Source organism: Cebidichthys violaceus, unplaced genomic scaffold, assembly GCF_023349555.1.
Source record: "Cebidichthys violaceus isolate CVI_PGR_0920_01 unplaced genomic scaffold, fCebVio1.0.p SCAF_16, whole genome shotgun sequence".
NCBI lineage: Eukaryota > Metazoa > Chordata > Actinopteri > Perciformes > Stichaeidae > Cebidichthys > Cebidichthys violaceus.
Window position 1 is genome coordinate 6387519 of NW_027176329.1, and position 18344 is coordinate 6405862.

Sequence of the window (18344 nt, forward strand, 5' to 3'; positions counted from 1 at the left end):
TGGGCTTATAGAGTTGTTGTTAAGGTAACCATAGAATTCAAGGAAACAGACAGAGTGGTTACTAGTGTATGGCAATATATATGGCAAAGACCAACACAGTGCAGCACTGCTGAGAAAGGCAAGACAGAAGGTGCGTTGTCTCGAACTCTATTTTTGCCTCTTGCCTCCTCTGATCCTCCCTCTCGCTCCTTCTCCCTCAGGTATAAGAACGTAGAGCGTCTGGCGGCGGAGGAGTACGAGAGGGAGCACGTACGGGTATCGAGGACTCGCCCTGACCTCAACCTCACCTTTGAACCGGCGGAGGCCTGGCCCTCGTCATCGCGCAGCAGCACCCCCGTCCTCCTTCGCCTCCCAGGAGGACGCAGAGGCCGACCTCGAAGCCGAGACCCCCGCCACCAGCTACACGCCCTCAGAGACTGGTAGGACATCTGAGAATACCGTTTGATGGAGTAGCTGTCATTTGTCAACGCACTGTAATGGCTAAGACATGGTGTCTCTGTGGGGATATGACTTATTAGATGGTAAGACTGACATGCAGTCAACTAAATAGTTTGGTAAAATGTAACATCTCCTCTGTTTGTTTTTAAAGGACTTAATCATAATTCTGTAGCCAAATGCTACCTCTTAAGTTTTGTGTTAAAATATACGATAGCATTCAATATAACTACGGCTCCTAGGATTATGATTGTTTCTCCTGCTAGGTCTGTTACAATAATTGCAACCACAAACTAATATACACTTCGAACAGTTAGTAGTAGTTGGTAGTTTTATGAAACAGCAGCAGACAACAGCAGGGCACAGTAAAGAGAGTTGGTTACCTTGCTGAAGAGTTGGAGTTTACTCTGTTATATCTCTGTTATTGCTGTCAAAAGAAAGGCATAAAATGACCATGTATTGTTTAGTACTTGGATGAGCAATTTCTGTCAGCGCTAATAATGAGATAAAACTGCTGTAACGATGGATTACATACACACATCGCTTCCTGCGTGAATCTGAATCCAGTGTGAGAATGATGGATTCCACCGCTAACAATGACTATGTAGATAGGTTTTTACAAAATGTAAATACGTTGAATGGCTATTGCTGAAAAATGACATGACATGACATGACAAAAATAGCATCACAAAGGGGAGGTTTGACTTTAAGCTTGTGTGTGTTAAAGACGTAAGAGCATTTATATGACTTTTAATCTGCTGGTTAATACTTATAATTAAAACCAGAAGGTCGGCACTTTAAGTCCCAAAAGTGTGCCCCAAAGCAATCATTCTTAAATTGTTTCAGTTTGCAGCTTGCCATTTAAATTAGCATGTAGGCGTGAGCAAAAGAAGGGGCGAGACAGATTGTAGAAAATACTGAGGGAGAGGAGGGGACGCCATCAGGGGGGGTGGAAATAAAATAACACACAGAGAGAGGATACAGGTGAAAGGGTCAAATGGGTTTTTGAAAGACCTTTTTGAAATTGTAATTCCAAAACATCTTGTGTAAGAAAAAAAGCCTTGTTTTGGACCTGAGCGCATGCACGGCCATGAGCTGAGGTACTGTAGCTCACTTAGGTGAGTGTATGAGGCCTCACAGCGTCGTGTTATTCTAACCCTGCGTGCATCACTGCATGGACTGTACTGTGGAGTTACGTGTTTGTGTGTGTTTTGACACAAACAGGAACTTAATTCTTCATTTCCTGTCCATATCCTGGTCCTACAACAACCTGGCTTTCTGTACCTGCCATATTGTTGACATAAGTGTATGGGTGTGTGTTTTTGTTTTTCTTATTAGTGTGTGTGTGTGTGTGTGTGTGTGTGTGTGTGTGTGTGTGGATGTGTGTTGGTACACGGGCGTCCCATGTGCAGAAATCAAAGACTTCCATGTCACATGCTTCAGACTGTATTTCACTGCACATAGTAAATGGGCATTTAAAAAAATAAAGAAAGACTGTTTTTCATTTTGACAGCAGAGGCTGATGACTCCAGTGCCAGTGTAGAACCAGAGGAAAAAGAAGCTACTGCTGAAGAGGAGGAAGAACAGAAAGAGGAGGAAGTACAGGAGGAAGCAGCAACAGAAAAGGAGGAGGAAGGTATAGAGTTTGAGCAGGAACCGGAGAAGGAGAAGGAGAAAGAGGAGGCGGAGGCGGAGGCGGAGGCGGAGGCGGAGGCGGAGGAGGTGGAGGAGGAGGAGGAGGAGGAGGAGGATGATAGCGGTATCCTAAGCGACAAAGAACGGCAGAATGAGGAAGTAAATGAGAAGGACAACTGCTCGGCCTCCAGCATCTCCTCGGCCAGCAGCACTTTGGAAAGAGAGGAGAGGGGGAGCAATGACAATGGTGGGTATATTTTGCACTGCAACATCCAAGTTACATTTCTAGTACCAGTCTATTTTTTAAACAGTGAGATGCTTTTAAGGGTTTTTTTCAGCTGTCGTTCTCTATTGACATTGATTGTTTAATTATTAATTAAGATTAGGATATTCTCAACTAATGTGGCAATATTGCCTGTTAAACTGGATTTTTGTGATATAAAAAAATAACTTAATCAGTTTTACACATTTTAACACCATTACAGTCAGGTTTAAAGTGGCACAGTGGAATAAATAACCACATGGATGTAACACAATCTGTTTTGGTGAGCAATGGTGAACGCAAACTAAACTCTAAGTCAAGACCAAAAGTCTTTTGTGGTCTCAAACATGTTGTTCGGCCTGTGTATAAAGCAAGTCATATCGATTGGTTAATTCAACAATGCTACCGTAATACAACTCACTACAGCCTCCCTCAGTAGAGCCCTTCTGCCTCCTAAACACCATCTTCTTTCAAATTTAACACTTCCCGTTTGTGTTGCAGGCTTGAGTTAAAAAAAGTAAAAGCCCAAACCCAGAATTCCCTGATGACATGGTCAAAGTAATTTGATCCTATTGTTGACTATTTAAGTGTGCACTCTTTCTTATATCTCTCTCCTCTTAACCCCATCAACCTCCTTCCCAGGCTTTAAGGAGCCAGAGGTGAACGAGCAGTGCAGCAAACTCCTCAACAGCAAGCTCTTCATGCTGAACATGCTGTACTCTCAGAACAAGAAGCCTAGTGATGAGGAGGAGGAAGAAGAGGATGTGGAGAAAGAGAAGGAGAAGGAGAAAGGAGAGGGGGAGGAGGACAAAGAAACTCAGGAGGACGCCGATGTGCAACAGGGCGACGACCAGGAGAGCGACCACAAGGCTAACATATCAGACCTCCAAAGGACCATCCGACCGTTCGCAGAGCGGTTTGGAGAGTTGATCAAGGACCTCGGTTCGACCCCCCCTCACCTGGATGTCCCGGCCAACGAGCCCCCTCCTCCCCCACCCAAAAAGGAATCGGACACAATCTGGGACCAGCTCCTGGCCAGCCCTCGAGAGCTGCGCATCGGAGACATCAACTTCACCGACCTGACGGAGGAAGATGACAAAGACATTCTGGATGCTGTTTTGATGGGAGGATGCAGTGACCACCCGCCCCCGCCGCCCCCTCCTCCCTGCCTCCCCTGCCTCCCCCGCTTCCCTCCACCCCCACCCATGCTAGGCAGCTGCCCCCCACCCCCTCCCTTGATTGGGATGATGGCGCCTCCTCAGCCCCCTTCCTTTAGCGCCCAAATTCCAGTGCCTCCTCCCCCGGAGCCGCCACTCTTCAATAAGAAGAAGAAGACAATCAGGCTCTTCTGGAGCGAGGTGAGTCAAGATACGATTACCACTTCCATCAGTCAGGTACAACTATCAGTCTTTTTACTGCGTGGTTCACATCATTCATCAAGAAGATGATCACTGGAGACAGAGTGTCACACAACTTCCTTAAAGACTCGATTTACCATTAAACATTTTTCTAATTCAATCAATTTTTGCTTGTTTGTGATCAGGTACGTCCGACAGATTCTCAGTACCAGGACTACAAGCGGAGGGGAGACACATTCTGGTCCAAACTGGAACCAGTGAAAATTGACACGGGCAAACTGGAACACCTGTTTGAGTCTAAATCAAAGGAAATAGCAGTTACAAAGGTAAACAACCAGTGCCTGAACAGCCATCAGAGAGGTTTGTAACACTGGTTTATAATCTCACTGTGTGATACTGAATGTATGACTTGACTAACTTCCTCCTAGCTATTAATCACAAAAGTATCTAAGGGAAGTGCTGGTTTTCTTTTGTTAAACACCAGATTAAATATCTGATATTTTGTGACTGATTTGGGGAGAGACTCTTTTTTTCAAACACTTTGCCTCTACCAGCTACAAAGCTCATGGGTTTGGTGTCCATTATTTTCAGCACATGAAAGTTGTTGAAAGTTTTGAGGGTTAATTGTGGTTCCGTGTGTTGTGATCCAGTTTTGAATCCTTCTTAATTCTCTCAAAGCCTCTAAATAAGAAAAGTATGGTCTGCTAAAATAGGGGGCTGAAACCAGGCATCTCACACTTTGAACTCCTGATCCACCAATTCAAAACCACAACTCCTGTTAGAGCCGAACCGGTTAGTAACTCACTTCGGCTCGACATCTGGTCCACACATAATGTGACAATGTGATGGTGGTCTGCAGCTATAGTATCGAAACAGCTCAAGCAAAGCTGTCAGTTAATGAGAGAATCCAGGATTTAGGGGACCACCAAAATATTAAAGCCATCAAAGGTCAGAGCAAACTTAACTGATATTGTTTTAGCAGATTATTTACTTCAGGGTATGTGGCTTTCTTTCATTACCCATCAGAATGTTAAGTATGTGTTTTAGATTTTAAATATCAGAGATTGCAAGGTTCAAATCAATTTCACATAGGTTTTCACCTAAGTGGTTGCTATAATTATATTTCTTGCCAGTTTTTTACACTTTCTGATTAATCAGATTCCTAACATTAACAAAAATATGATTCCACACAATAGTTAAAATTGAATCCTTCATTCTTTGCCATTGGCTCTATTTTATGTTTGACACAGTACCTCCCATCAACAACAACTATGTTAATGTATTTCTATAAGGTACTCAATATGTAAATATTTAATATAACAGTTAGATATAAATATTTTGATCCCTAAAAAATATTCTTTAAAATTGAAGTCAGTCATTTACATACCATAACAGCATACAGTGTAAGATGCTACAACTCAATAGTGCTAGAGTTGTACGATAGTAAAACTTCCTAGCGGCAGTAACCAGCTCTTAGCACCTACTCTGTTACACTTTTATGTGCTGACATATTACGACTTCCTTCCATTTATAGCTTATAATGACCTCAAGTGCTGGTGAGGTCATTTGTTCACATACAGTGCAGTGACAATATGACTGCAGTATTGTGCAAACACCCACATAAACACACACATATGGACTGAACTGTAACGCTATTTCCTGTTCCTACTCACCATATAGTTCCCCCAGCTGCAGTCAATGTAACCCGAGTGACGATTCCTTTAATCCTCACCCGTAAATTAGACCACACAGGAAAAAGAGACGGAGAGAGGGACGAAGGGAGAGAGAAGAAGACCCAGCTGTGACGCTCTTTGTATTTCTGTGTACTAGAAAACAGCAGCAGACGGCAAGCGTCAAGAGATCATCATTTTGGATTCCAAAAGGAGCAACGCCATCAACATCGGTCTGACGGTGCTGCCTCCTCCTCGCACAATCAAGACGGCCATCCTCAATTTTGACGAGTACGCGCTCAACAAGGAGGGCATAGAGGTGAGAGATGCAGACGATGGAGATCAAAGAAGGAAGTGAAACTCATCCTCAAACCCTTTGTCTTGTACGTGACACCTTATCCCGCTCTATGTTCGCCCCCAGAAAATCCTGACGATGATCCCCACGGAGGAGGAGAAGCAGAAGATCCAGGAGGCCCAGCTGGCCAACCCTGATGTCCCACTGGGCTCAGCAGAGCAGTTCCTCCTCACTCTATCCTCCATCAGCGAGCTCTCAGCTAGACTCCAACTCTGGGCCTTCAAGATGGATTACGAGGCAACCCAGAAGGTCTGTAAAAACATGGGACCTTTTACAGACCTTCTGTTGTGATTGAATAAAACTATAACAATTTAAAAAGAAGAAAAGGTAGATACTTTTAATGAGAATGCCAACGAGGGAAGGCCAAATCAAACGCACATTTAAAATGATAATGAGCGAGTGAATGTTGTTTTATTAAAGCAGAAACAGACACATATGACAAAGCCAATTGTAAAGGTTTGAGAAAATGTGCACAGCATGTGCGCATTTGTGTGTGTGTGATTCCTCTTGTGCCGTGTCAGTATCAACATCCTTTTTAGTACAACATCCGCAAAGCATCAACATAGTTACATCATCACAAAATATGCACGCTTATTAGCGGCACCTCGTCTTCCTCTGGCACAAGATGTTTTACTCGGGTGAAGAATGCATCCAGGAGGAGAAGTTCAAAGTCAAAACCCGGTTAATTAAATACACACCACCCGTCCGTTGTTGTGATGTAAATTTGACTGCTTTCCACAGGATGCAGTTGTCTTTAATCTTCATGAAGGCAGGACTCCTGACCGCACGTTTCGGCAGAGCGGCGTTCCCCTGACTCGACCCGGTTGGGACGGTTTGGTTGTGGGAGGCTTAATGGAGGGCAACATACCATGCGGGCACACAAACACATGCACACCAGAACAAACCTGCTTCACAAAAACAAACAAACCCTCCGTGTAATCAGAAGCACGTTTGATAGGGAGGGCTGACCGAGATGCAGCAACCTTTACAACCACCCGTTATGACCTCAAACAAGCGAGACGAGGCGCACCTGTTCACCGCTTTTATTACTGTGGACCAAAGAAACACATGTTTTTTGGGAGTCTTAATTGACTCAGCTAATGATGTGTCTAAACATGTGTGTTTTCCTCCGCTCAGGAAGTGGCAGAGCCGCTGCAGGATCTGAAAGAGGGTATGGAACAGCTGGAGAAGAACAAGACTCTCCGCCACATCCTCTCCACACTGCTCTCTATGGGAAACTTTCTCAATGGCACCAATGTGAGTCATGACCATTACAGGTTCATCACACCGCATAATGGTCACATAATGACAAGCTACTTTTGTAGTAGTCGTTTGTAGCAATTGTAGAGAGAGTGAGTTATTTTAATGGAGTGTGTATTTTCTTAGCCTGTAATTAGTAAATTAACAGTCAAATCGTTGGTTGTATGTCCACGTGTCCAGGCTAAAGGCTTCGAGTTGACATACTTGGAGAAGGTTCCAGAGGTGAAGGACACGGTTCATAAGCAGTCTCTGCTGCATCACGCCTGCTCTGTGGTGGTGGAGAACTTCCCTCAGAGCACTGACCTCTACTCCGAGATCGGAGCCATCACGCGATCTGCAAAAGTACGCTCCGCACTCACTAACAGAAAGCTTGAAGACATGTTATGTTGTATACCTACAGTGTTAAACATTTGGCCCTTCCCCTGCCGTCTCGAAAATGCAGTGACTAAATTCAACTTGAGTTATTTGTTCAATCAGGAACTGTCATGGTACGGTCAAATTGGTCAGCTAATCATGCTTGAACACACTGAATTTGTCTGAAAATTAAAAGTAGAATTATCTTGAAATGATGAATAATATATTAGCATTAAGTTATTGATGGAAGATTTGGTGAGTCCACTGAATTCCTGTAAGATGTTTTGCAGTGTAGCTGAATGACATTGATCTCTTCATAAGATTGAAGCAATACAGTTACCAAGAGGACTTCCTACATGTTTTGGATGCAACTTTTTTTTTTACAACTACCATCCCTCTACAAGTCCCTTATTTGTATCAACATCTCTCCTGTCAGGTGGATTTTGACCAGCTGCAGGAGAACCTGTGTCAGATGGAGCGGCGCTGCAAAGCCTCATGGGACCACCTGAAGGTGATCGCCAAGCATGAGATGAAGCCCCAGCTGAAGCAGAAGATGTCTGACTTCCTCAAAGACTGCGCTGAGAGGATTATCATCCTCAAGATTGTTCACCGCAGGATCATCAACAGGTAGTTTCCCTTCCAATGATCTCTCTTACAGTTTAGTGTATGTCTAATGACACCAACATTTTTATATCACAGTAAGAAATATAGACTGGACTATAAGACACGCTTATGCTATGCATGCTAAAAAGTTCATATCTAACACGTAAAATTTCAGTAACCTGTAAGTAGAGTAGTAATTAAAGTAGTGTCAAATTTCTAGTGACTAGTAAAACTTTGTGGATAAATCTTCAACAGCCTAAAATACACAGGCTTGTAACAATTATGAAAGTTACATTACACCTGGAGAAAATATTTAACACAAGGACTTTTGAAAATTGACGAAAACATTTTATTTTCTCATTCTTCCTCCCCTTTTCTCCTTCTCCAAGGTTCCATTCATTCCTGTTGTTCCTCGGTCATCCGGCCTACAGCGTAAGAGACGTCAGCGTCCACAGGTTTAGTAAAATCCTCAGCGAGTTTGCGCTGGAGTACCGAACCACCCGAGACCGCGTGCTGCAGCAGAAACAGAAACGAGCCGACCATCGCGAGCGCAACAAGACCCGAGGAAAGATGATCATGGACGTCAACGCCCCTGTGAGCACACACACACACACACACACACACACATTCACACACAGAATGCCTTACACAAAGATGCACTCAGACCTTCAACTCTATTGTTCTCCTCTTTCCAAATCTATCGCTGCTTTTATTCTTCATTTTCTTTGACTTTCACTCTTTCTTTTCCCTGTAGTCTGATGATGAAGAGGAGAGTGAGGTATCAGCATAAGTGCTGAATATCTGCATGTGTGCGTGTGTGTGTGTGTGTGTGTGTGTGTGTGTGTGTGTGTGTGTGTGTGTGTGTGTGTGTGTGTGTGTGTGTGTGTGTGTGTGTGTGTGTGTGTGTGTGTGTGCGTGCGTGCGTGCGTGCGTGCGTGTGTTTGTGTGCATGAAACCACTAACCTGGACTGGATCACTTTACCTCAAAGTTTCCATTTTCATTTTTATTGATTTTAACCTCTGATTGAATCAGTCAATAAAGTAGAGTGGGCATTGCAATCTTAGTTTACAGGTTGGGAAGTATTCCTCGATGCTTCAGTTTTGGCATGCTTGAGTCAAAGCTCAAATCATTTTAAACACAAGCTGCTATTTCCTCATTCTCTTTCACTCCGTCTCTCCTCGTCAGTGTGGTCGGAACGGCTCCAGCAGCAGTAACAGCGCCCCATGTGGCAGCCAGGAGGTGGAGCATCCTCAGGGTCTGGGCCACACTGAGGACGTTGCAGAGCATGAGCACATGAAAGCCGTGCTGAGAACCAGCCTCAGCGGAGGTGACAAGGAGGCCAGCGGGGTGCCGGGGCTTCGGACGCGGACAAGATCCCGGCCCGGACGGGGAGGTGAGGGTGACAGGAAGCTCCTAACAGGGTCACACAGAGAAGGCAACAGTAAAACCAAGAGTCACTGCACTATAGAGAGTTTCTTTGTCCCTCCATTAATCGTTGTGATTTGTTCAGGTCGCTGTATGCCGGCACGGACTCCACCTGTGGAGGACACTCAGATCTGTGGAGACGACTCTGCAGACGAGATTATGGAGCGTATAGTGAGGTCGGCCACTCAGGGTCCAGGAACCAGAGCCCAGCCCAGAGAAAGGAGGAGGTCCAGGGCCAACCGCAAGTCATGTAAGAGCTCCATGTTTACTTGGCCCTGAATCCATAGCCTAGCACACACTAATTCTAAACCTGTTTTGCTTATGTGGTAAGTTCACACTCGAAACGACAAGACAAAGAATATTCAAAACACGTATTGTATCTTTTTTTTGAACAGTTGCTAGTATATACAAGTAGGCCTATGTTGATTCATTGTATAGTCTACTAACTCAAATAACGATATCCTATTAAGCTTAGTTTATAGTACATACTGTATACATTAGTATTTTGTCAAATCATCACTTTTAGTACAGCAAATGACATATCTATCTAATCTTCTGTCCTCACAGTGAGGCGGACTCTGAAGAACGGCCTGACCCCAGAGGAAGCTCTTGCTTTAGGACTTTCCGATTCTCCGGATCCACCAATGTAATCATCCAACCTCCAATCATCGAAGCGCCATCTCTGTCTGCCTTTGCCGCGCTTTACAGAGTTGTATTTCACCAGTCACAAACCCCTTTAGGTTTTTGCCAGCTGCTATTTTTTTTGCCTGATGTGTCTGAGTGATAAAGCTGCAGCCATGAATTTTCTTTTTTTTGTAATGCAACACAGAAAATATATTCCCGAAGAAAAAGTGGAAGGGAAGGAGGAGAACTGATGTATTTAACTTGACAAAGAAAAGAATGGATACTTTTTTAAAAACCCAAGCATATATTTGAAATTCGTCCAAAGAGATATTTTTTGCTTGTGAGTTTCTGCGGCTGTGACTTCATTTTTTTTTCTTCATTTATTTAAGCTGTGAATTTTGGTTGTAAAGATTAATGGGCTGAAGAACAAGTTTGATTTCTTCTCTTATCCAGTTTCAAATGATCCCAAGAGATCACCACAAAGAGGCTCACTAAGAATTGTCCTTTGTGAAAAGGCAAATGTTTGCTTCTGCAGCTGCACGTTTGACAAGTGACGAGTGTAGTTATGTGTAGTAGGAACGTGAAAGGTTGTCAATGTGATCTGATGTGCCTTTCATTTAAAAGGGATGATATTGTACCTTTTCTCCATCTCTCCCTCTTGTTTCAGTCACCTCCTACTTCTCAGATGACTCATAAATGTCACATTCACAGGTGTAGTTATATCAAGTTGATCACAATTCACTTTTTTTTGGCAAAATATTTATTTGCAAAGCTCGGACATCTTGCACCTTACACAACATTAATAGTTTCTAATGCTGAAATGAACAAGTGATTCAAAACACAGACAAAAGGACGTATTTATCTCAGAGGAACTGTTTGTAAAGTGTAAAAAGATAGAAAAAGATAAAGACATTTTTAAAATTTTAATCTATTTTGAAGGACATGCAGAGAATTCTGCATAAAGATGTGTAAATGCCCTTATCAGCTGCCAGGTACTAAGTACTGTAATACTACAGTGTGCATGTTTAGTGCGGTTCATGTGATGTATTATTTTTGTAATTTTTCTGTAGAAACTTGTATTATAGTCTGAGAGAAAGGGTAAAAAAGAGGCTATTCTGTGAATTGCAATAAAAGATAAATGAAAGATGTGGTCATAGCTGAAATATGCGTTTTCAAAGCATTGCTCTGTGCTCAGAGAGAGGAGAGGTATTTGGGCATTTACTTTGAACTCTGTGGTCACATTGTACTTTGTATGAAGTTTGTGGATAATCTAAGTCTCCTCTCACAGTACAACAAAGACAGGGAAATATTGCTGCATAAATATAATGTGGTGAGCTGAACATGAAAGCACGGTTACATACACTTTCACTTGAAATGCTGTGTATGCACACTGCAATAAAAAAACAAAAACCATTAAGTGAAAAAAAAAAAAGCATGTGCATGTCATTCTTCTTCACTGCTTCCTGAACACACACTCGAACATGTCCTTGCTGACCAACCTTTGGATTAAAGAGGGGCCATAAACTGCACAACTGCTTCTCACTTTACTCGTGCGGTTCAATGTTGGGTCCTTTCGGTTTGCTACATTGACTTCTGTCCGTACCCATGTCCGTGGCCAAGTCGATGAGTCTGCTTTGGGGGGCTGGATCCCCTCCCTGCTGGCGAGTGATGATCACTCTGGAGGAAAAAAAGCTGCAGGGCTACAAACACAAGCTGCTGTCTTTTGAGAAAGGAGAGCACAAATCCCAGGAAGTCTTGGGAATCAATCCGAGAGGACAGGTGGGTTTACTCTAGCATGAGCGGGACGATCAAACTCAAGAGGGTGCAGCCATATTTAAAGCATTTTAGTAAGTAATATGTCTGCGTAACATTATGTTATTATACAGGTTTACTGACCATGCTCTTCATGTAAACATGCACTGCACAATGACCAACTTTAAACCTTCTTAAGTCAATGTAATTGTTGGAGAAAAATAACTTTTAGGATGATCAGTTCTTATTGTTTAACATACAAGGCTCCATGAAGTCTGTGACTACTGTGTGAAATCTCTTCACACTTGTTATCCTCAGATGTTCCTTGTTTAGCAGTCACTGTGACCTTCTGTAAGGGACGACTAAACGTCAAGATGACGTTTGCTTGTGCAGAAGGGGCGAGTTCAAGACATGCCACGTAGCTTTATGCAAATGATTCTGTGCAAACGCACTTGTGTGTTATCCGAAGTATAAATATCAGAGACTCAGAGACAGACCTCTGAGCAGCCTTGATACATGACTTGTATGTGTTTCAACTCTGTCTCCTTGCAAGAATAAATGTCCTGTGATAATTACTTTTACATCGGCTTCGAGTGAATTCCTCTAACAGTAATTTATTTTCTTTCTGCCAGCTCCCTGCTTTCAAACATGGAAACAACATACTGAATGAGTCCAGTGCAGCATGTTTATACCTGGAGGTGAAGTGTAAAAAATAGAGATGGAATATGTTGAAAATTATAGTGAAACAGATGCAATGTTTATGTTGTCTTTGTTGTTGTCTTTGCTTGTGATAGAATCAGTTCAAGTGTCAGGGCAACAAGCTGATCCCTGACAGTCCTGCAGAACAAGCACTGATGTACCAACGCATGATGGAGGGTCTCCCCCTCACTGATAAACTCAGTAAGAAACACACACACCCTCTCACGAACACCGGCAGAGTGAAAAGGACGCGATGCACAGAAGCACTGAACACAATCACACATATTAATATTCATATTGGATGATCTGTCTTAGATTCAGTCATCTACTATGAATGGTTTGTTCCTGAGGAGGAGAGACATGATTCTGCTGTAAAGAGAAACAGGAATGTTCTGACCACTGAACTCAATCTCTGGGAGGATTACCTGGAGAAGGTATGAACAGCACACACACACACACACACACACACACACACACAGAGAGATAGACATGTACACTCACTATGCTGACAGCAGTGTTTCTTTCATGTGATTTCTCCATCAAGGTGGCTGCAGGCTCATACCTGGCCGGGGCCTTCTCTTTGGCTGATGTAATCGTCTTCCCAAACATTGCTTATGCGTTTCGTTTTGGGTAGGCGTCAGAGTTCAGTGACGGATGAATGAGCCCAGACTGCTTTGTTTTTCAGTGACATCATGAACTTGTTTCTTCTCTTTAGGCTCTCTGTTGGATGTTACCCCAAACTGGCCAAATATTACAGCCTGTTGAAGGACAGACCCAGCATTAAAGCCAGCTGGCCTCCACACTGGCTGGCCAGTCCACAGGGTTTTGACATCCTCAAGGATCTCTGAAACATAAAAATGTTGCCTTCACCATTTTATTCTTGAAAATTAGTTCAACGGCAAAACAAATTATTAAAAAATATATTATTTTGAAACAAACGCTGTATTGATTTATTTATTGTAATTTTACCAAACATAATTTATCTAAATAAGATCAATATAATAACTATGCTGAAGGGAAATTATTGGAAAGAACCTACTTTGTAATACCTCCTCCTAACCAGTAAGCGGCGGTAGACGCTTCCATTAAAGCCTGAGATCCCCATAAACGGTGGAAAGAGTAACAACAAATCTTGTTTCTTGTGCGCAACTCTCATCTCCTCTGAACCTGTGCGGTCTCGTGTCGGCAGTGACAGGCTTACAGGCTGTTAAATCTTAAAACCATGGCCCAGGACATGACTCTGCTGTGGGGCTCCGGCTCTCCTCCCTGCTGGAGGGTCATGATCGCGCTGGAGGAGAAGAACCTGCAGGGATACAACCAAAAACTGCTGTCGTTTGAGAAAATGGAGCACAAGTCACAAGAAGTGTTAGATATGAATGCAAGGGGACAGGTATGGAGTAGCTTAAATCCACCATAACCTGTAAAATAGTCAAATAAGATTAGACCACCTGTGTTAACTAACGTTAGCCTTAACGTTTCCCTTCTCCCAAATAACACGCGCATAACAACCGCGACAGCTATTCAGTTCCACCTTCCCCACCATTTTATATTAACCCCGATAGCTGTGCTGTCTTGTAATGTGGCGCCTGACTTCATTCAAAACCTTATCAATGTAATGTTTTCCATCTCTCCCACATAAATACGTAGTGGCTGAAACAGGACTGTCGGCTTTAGACCAGTCACGTGGATGTGTCATTTAATTCGGCTTGGGTTAAATTCACCCAGCCAGTTTTATTTGGAAAATCTGAACATTGAAATGTACTCAAGTCAAGTGTCTTTCCTACAAAGAACGCGCAAAGTAGCTTTCTAAGAAGTTTCTTTTTTATTTTACAGCAGGTGCACGCCCACTTAAAAGTCTTTACTCGTGCTTTATGAGCCGTGCATTTAACCAGTAAACATGCGGGATTTAATTGACTGAATTTTGAAGGTGGTTTGCAGTTTATATGAGTCAATACACGCACGGGGCGGTTTGATATGCTGCAGCTCAAGCTAACCTGCACTTCCTTTTATTTACAGTACATACTTGCACAGTACAGTCACATTGCCTTTGGAAAACACTACACACACATAGTTCTTAATTGACTTAGCTAATCTCCATGTTTGGTTAATACACGTTGTTGTGCGCAAGTTTATTTGTACCCACAGTCTCTGTGTGATCCAGCAAAGCAGGTTATATTTAGCTCCCAGCTGCTGCAGCATTGAGACCGGTTGGGTCATGGTGATAACGTTGATTGTTAACCCTTGAAAAGTCTCACATTATAACCTGATTGGTTTTCAAGCTTCCCTCTTTCAAACACGGAGACGTCATCGTGAATGAATCCTACGCGGCCTGTTTCTACCTGGAGGTGAGTGAGTCCATCCACTAACTAACACATGTCATTTTAATAAGCAATTTGACAGATATCAACACGAAATTCAACATTATGACGTGTGACATCACTCTGTGTGTCTTTTTCCCTCTTAATGACAGAGTCAGTTTAAGTCCCAGGGAAATAAGCTGATCCCAGACAGCCCTGCTGAACAACCACTGATGTACCAACGCATGTTTGAGGGTCTCTCATTCTACGAAAAACTCAGTAAGGAATAAATAGAAATCCCTCAAATTCCCCTTTTAAAACAAATACAGCCAAGAGTGTCTGGAAGTTATTGTCAAGAATAAAATGAAGGGTATACGGCTCGTGACATTTTCTATTTTTCTTTTTATAAGCAAATCCCATTAACAAGGATAAGACCAATAACACTGTGTGACATGTTTCCTTGTTATGATGAACATGGGCACATTGTTTATTTTGAGTTGCATACACTGATCCAGTGCTGCAAATACTCACTGCAATAAATGTGTTTATCCATGGCTAAAAAATAGTCCCCATCAGATATGCCTTTTCTCCTGTTTGAGTAATATTTCCTATAAACTACAGTACCCAGCTTTTGGCCCTTTTTAATGAAATAATTCCATTTGACCTGCTTTTCATACTGACGGATATATTGATAGCAAATAGTATATAGAATAATGTGGCTTTATCTTTAAACAATGAATTATTGATGTTTGAAATGCTACAGTTAAAGCACCGTGTGTGTGTGTGTGTGTGTGTGTGTGTGTGTGTGTGTGTGTGTGTGTGTGTGTGTGTGTGTGTGTGTGTGTGTGTGTGTGTGTGTGTGTGTGTGTGTGTGTGTGTGTGTGTGTGTGTGTGTGTGTGTGTGTGTGTTTCTAGATGCTGTTATCTACTATAACTGGTTTGTCCCTGAAGAAGAGAGGCATGACTCGGCTCTAAAGAGAAACAAGGAAGCCCTCGCCACTGAGCTCAAGCTCTGGGAGGGTTACCTGCAGAAGGTAGTGTATGTACAGTACACACACACACACACACACACAAACATGCATTGGTACGTTCAAACTTTCCTTTATTTTTCACCTTTCTTTAAAAGCTGGGCTCGGGCTCTCACCTGGCAGGACCGTCCTTCTCTCTGGCAGATGTGACCGTCTTTCCAACTGTTGCCACTCTTTTCAGATTTGGGTAAGTGGGAGGAGGCCGTTGCAAAGAACCAGAATGAGAGATGTGTCTCTTGGCATGGCAGTTCAAATGTCTCCTACCTTCTTTTCTTTAGGTTGTCTGCTGAGCATTACCCTAAACTGGGAGAGTATTATGCTCTGTTGAAGGACCGGCCCAGTATCAAAGCCAGCTGGCCTCCTCACTGGCTGGAGAACCCCAAGGGACAAGACACACTCAAAGACATCTGAGAGCCACACACACACACTTTACAGCCAAGTCTGCCTGTACTCTTTTAGTTCCCATAAAAATGCTTTTGTTCAATATAGTTACTCACAGTTTGTCAAATATAATACAGCTCTTTTAGTTATTTCTGATAATGAATAGGAAAGTAGGTGTTGAAGTTCATGTTACAAGAACAGAAATGTGCTTCTTGTCAAACTAGCTTTTATATTTAGTTTAAAGGTTTTTGCCATGTTTGTCATGTTTCTGCCAAGAAGTCAGTTGATAAACACAGACTTTATTCAACTGCAGCATGTGATGTTTGCAGAGTACCAGGCATAGGCTGCAGGCAAACGTTCTAATTGTGGCGTTTATGGCATGGCAGTTTTTGTTGCCGAGATGTATGGCATGTATACTTAACATCAATGTCTGTTGACGAATACATAAAAGTCACTATAACAGCAGTTTCCTTTGTTTTAGTTTCATAGGTTTCAACCTATTTCCTGTACTAAATAACCTCCACTTCAGCGAACATGTCTTGTATGCTTTGCATATAAACTTACTTGTGAACCAGTATATTGGATATGCAACTTAACTGAAACGTGAGCCAAATAAAGCCAAGATGTCACTGCTGAGTTAGACGTGTATTAAAGTATTGGGCTGTAAACCCTTAATGTTAAGGTCAAGTCTAGAAAAAGAGAATAAGGTGGAGTCCTGACAGACTGGTTTTGTTTGAATGGCTGTGTCAAAGCTGGTTTGCTCTGCACAAAGGTAAGTGAAATGCCCTGTGTTGGCATGACTTTGCATGAGATATGATCATTTACATAAAATACAAATTATTTTTAAATGTTATTTCAAGTGCAGAGCTTTCAGACCGTCACAGCAGCTGTACTGTACTGTTGGTCTATATCACTTTAATACATTTCCCTTCGTGGGCGTGCACCTGCTGTAAAAGGAAAGATAATCTTGTTTCACCATTGTATAGCCGTTGCTGTGCTCTAATGTGCCGTTCTTTGTAGGAAAGGCACTTTAGTAATTACATTTCAATGTTCAGATTTTCCAAATAAAACTGGCTGGGTGAACTTAACCTAAGCCAAATTAAAACCGACACATCCACGTGACTAGTCTAAAGCCGACAGTCCTGTTTCAGCCACTATGTATTTCTGTGGGTGATGGAAGACATTGATACGGTTTTGAATGAAGTCAGGCGCCACCTTACAAGACAGCACGGCTATCGGGGATAATAAAAAATGGTGGGGAAGTTGTAACTGAATAGCTGTTGCGGTTGTTGTGCACGTGTTATTTGCGAGAAGGGAACTTCATTATTGCGACACAAACTTTAACATTTGCAGCATTAATTCATTCATCCTTTACATCCACAGCAGGGTCCAGTAGGAGCGGTCCACTCTGTTTTGCATTGACATCCTGTGTGCACAGATACAGACCAACACATTAAATGCGAGTCATGCATGTCGAACAGAACCTGTGTATGAGGTACAATGTAAACACCGTCGCTTTTTTGTCTCTTCTAAAATGCTTTGTCAGTAGAAAATGGCAACGTCATGGTAGTCTAGCAAAATGGAGCTGATGAACTGACTCTTGCACACACACACAGTTCACGCCCACACTCCACAAAGACAACCTGATGACACTGATGAAGTGTTTTCTGAGTAGCAAGAATTTTAGACTGAAGATGTAACCATATGAAGTGGAATGTCAGCAGGCTAGTAGTCACACACCACTTAAATTCAGACTTAATGCTCTGAAGGCCTTAGAATAGGGAGAAACTGTGATCATTGAGTTTAAAAACCTTTAATGACTTAATCACCGAACTGAAACGGAAATAGATCAGGGAACTTGTGAAAAGGTTGCCTTTGTCCCACTTCACTCAGTTCCCCATAATTAACTATGTTTCATACTTTATCAATTTCGGTAAAATACTTCAGTTTAGTTGATACATTAACAGTTGAGGTGTATAAATGACACAAGCTTGTTTGGTCTGTTTGTTTTATGGGTGTAAAGGATGTTTTAGTTGCTCTGCCTGGGGTGTCGTGGTAGATCAGCTACTCAACAGCTCAATGGGCCCTTTTTACAGAAGCCATTTTAACAGGTTGTTGCAGGCTAAACACGGGTGGAATTAATAACATTAATTATGGCCCTGTTCCATTCAGTTGGGCCTGGGCCCTTTTGTGCATGCTGGCTCA

The 18344-nt window shown here is 42.6% G+C and overlaps 3 protein-coding genes across 3 annotated transcripts in view; all 3 read left to right on the top strand.

Moving 5' to 3' along the window:
- LOC137872627 (FH1/FH2 domain-containing protein 3-like) overlaps positions 1 to 11126 on the top strand; it is a 63375-nt gene extending 52249 nt beyond the window's left edge. The window contains 15 exon segments of the mRNA XM_068710941.1: positions 201 to 333; positions 335 to 419; positions 1949 to 2317; positions 2975 to 3690; positions 3876 to 4016; positions 5521 to 5679; positions 5782 to 5964; positions 6853 to 6972; positions 7156 to 7317; positions 7766 to 7956; positions 8322 to 8526; positions 8687 to 8710; positions 9119 to 9326; positions 9444 to 9608; positions 9926 to 11126. Of these exon segments, the coding sequence (XP_068567042.1) occupies positions 201 to 333; positions 335 to 419; positions 1949 to 2317; positions 2975 to 3690; positions 3876 to 4016; positions 5521 to 5679; positions 5782 to 5964; positions 6853 to 6972; positions 7156 to 7317; positions 7766 to 7956; positions 8322 to 8526; positions 8687 to 8710; positions 9119 to 9326; positions 9444 to 9608; positions 9926 to 10008 (2944 nt within the window). The 3' untranslated portion in view covers positions 10009 to 11126.
- A 94-nt stretch (positions 11127 to 11220) lies between these two features.
- On the top strand, positions 11221 to 13761 carry LOC137872628 (glutathione S-transferase A-like). The gene is made up of 6 exons (XM_068710942.1): positions 11221 to 11761; positions 12367 to 12432; positions 12529 to 12634; positions 12749 to 12867; positions 12978 to 13063; positions 13149 to 13761. The coding sequence occupies exons 1-6, from the start codon at positions 11588 to 11590 to the stop codon at positions 13279 to 13281; spliced, it is 684 nt and encodes a 227-aa protein (XP_068567043.1). The 5' UTR covers positions 11221 to 11587; the 3' UTR covers positions 13282 to 13761.
- On the top strand, positions 13654 to 16604 carry LOC137872629 (glutathione S-transferase A-like). The gene is made up of 6 exons (XM_068710943.1): positions 13654 to 13823; positions 14713 to 14778; positions 14904 to 15009; positions 15646 to 15764; positions 15857 to 15945; positions 16037 to 16604. The coding sequence occupies exons 1-6, from the start codon at positions 13656 to 13658 to the stop codon at positions 16167 to 16169; spliced, it is 681 nt and encodes a 226-aa protein (XP_068567044.1). The 5' UTR covers positions 13654 to 13655; the 3' UTR covers positions 16170 to 16604.
- Positions 16605 to 18344: the final 1740 nt, after the last annotated feature.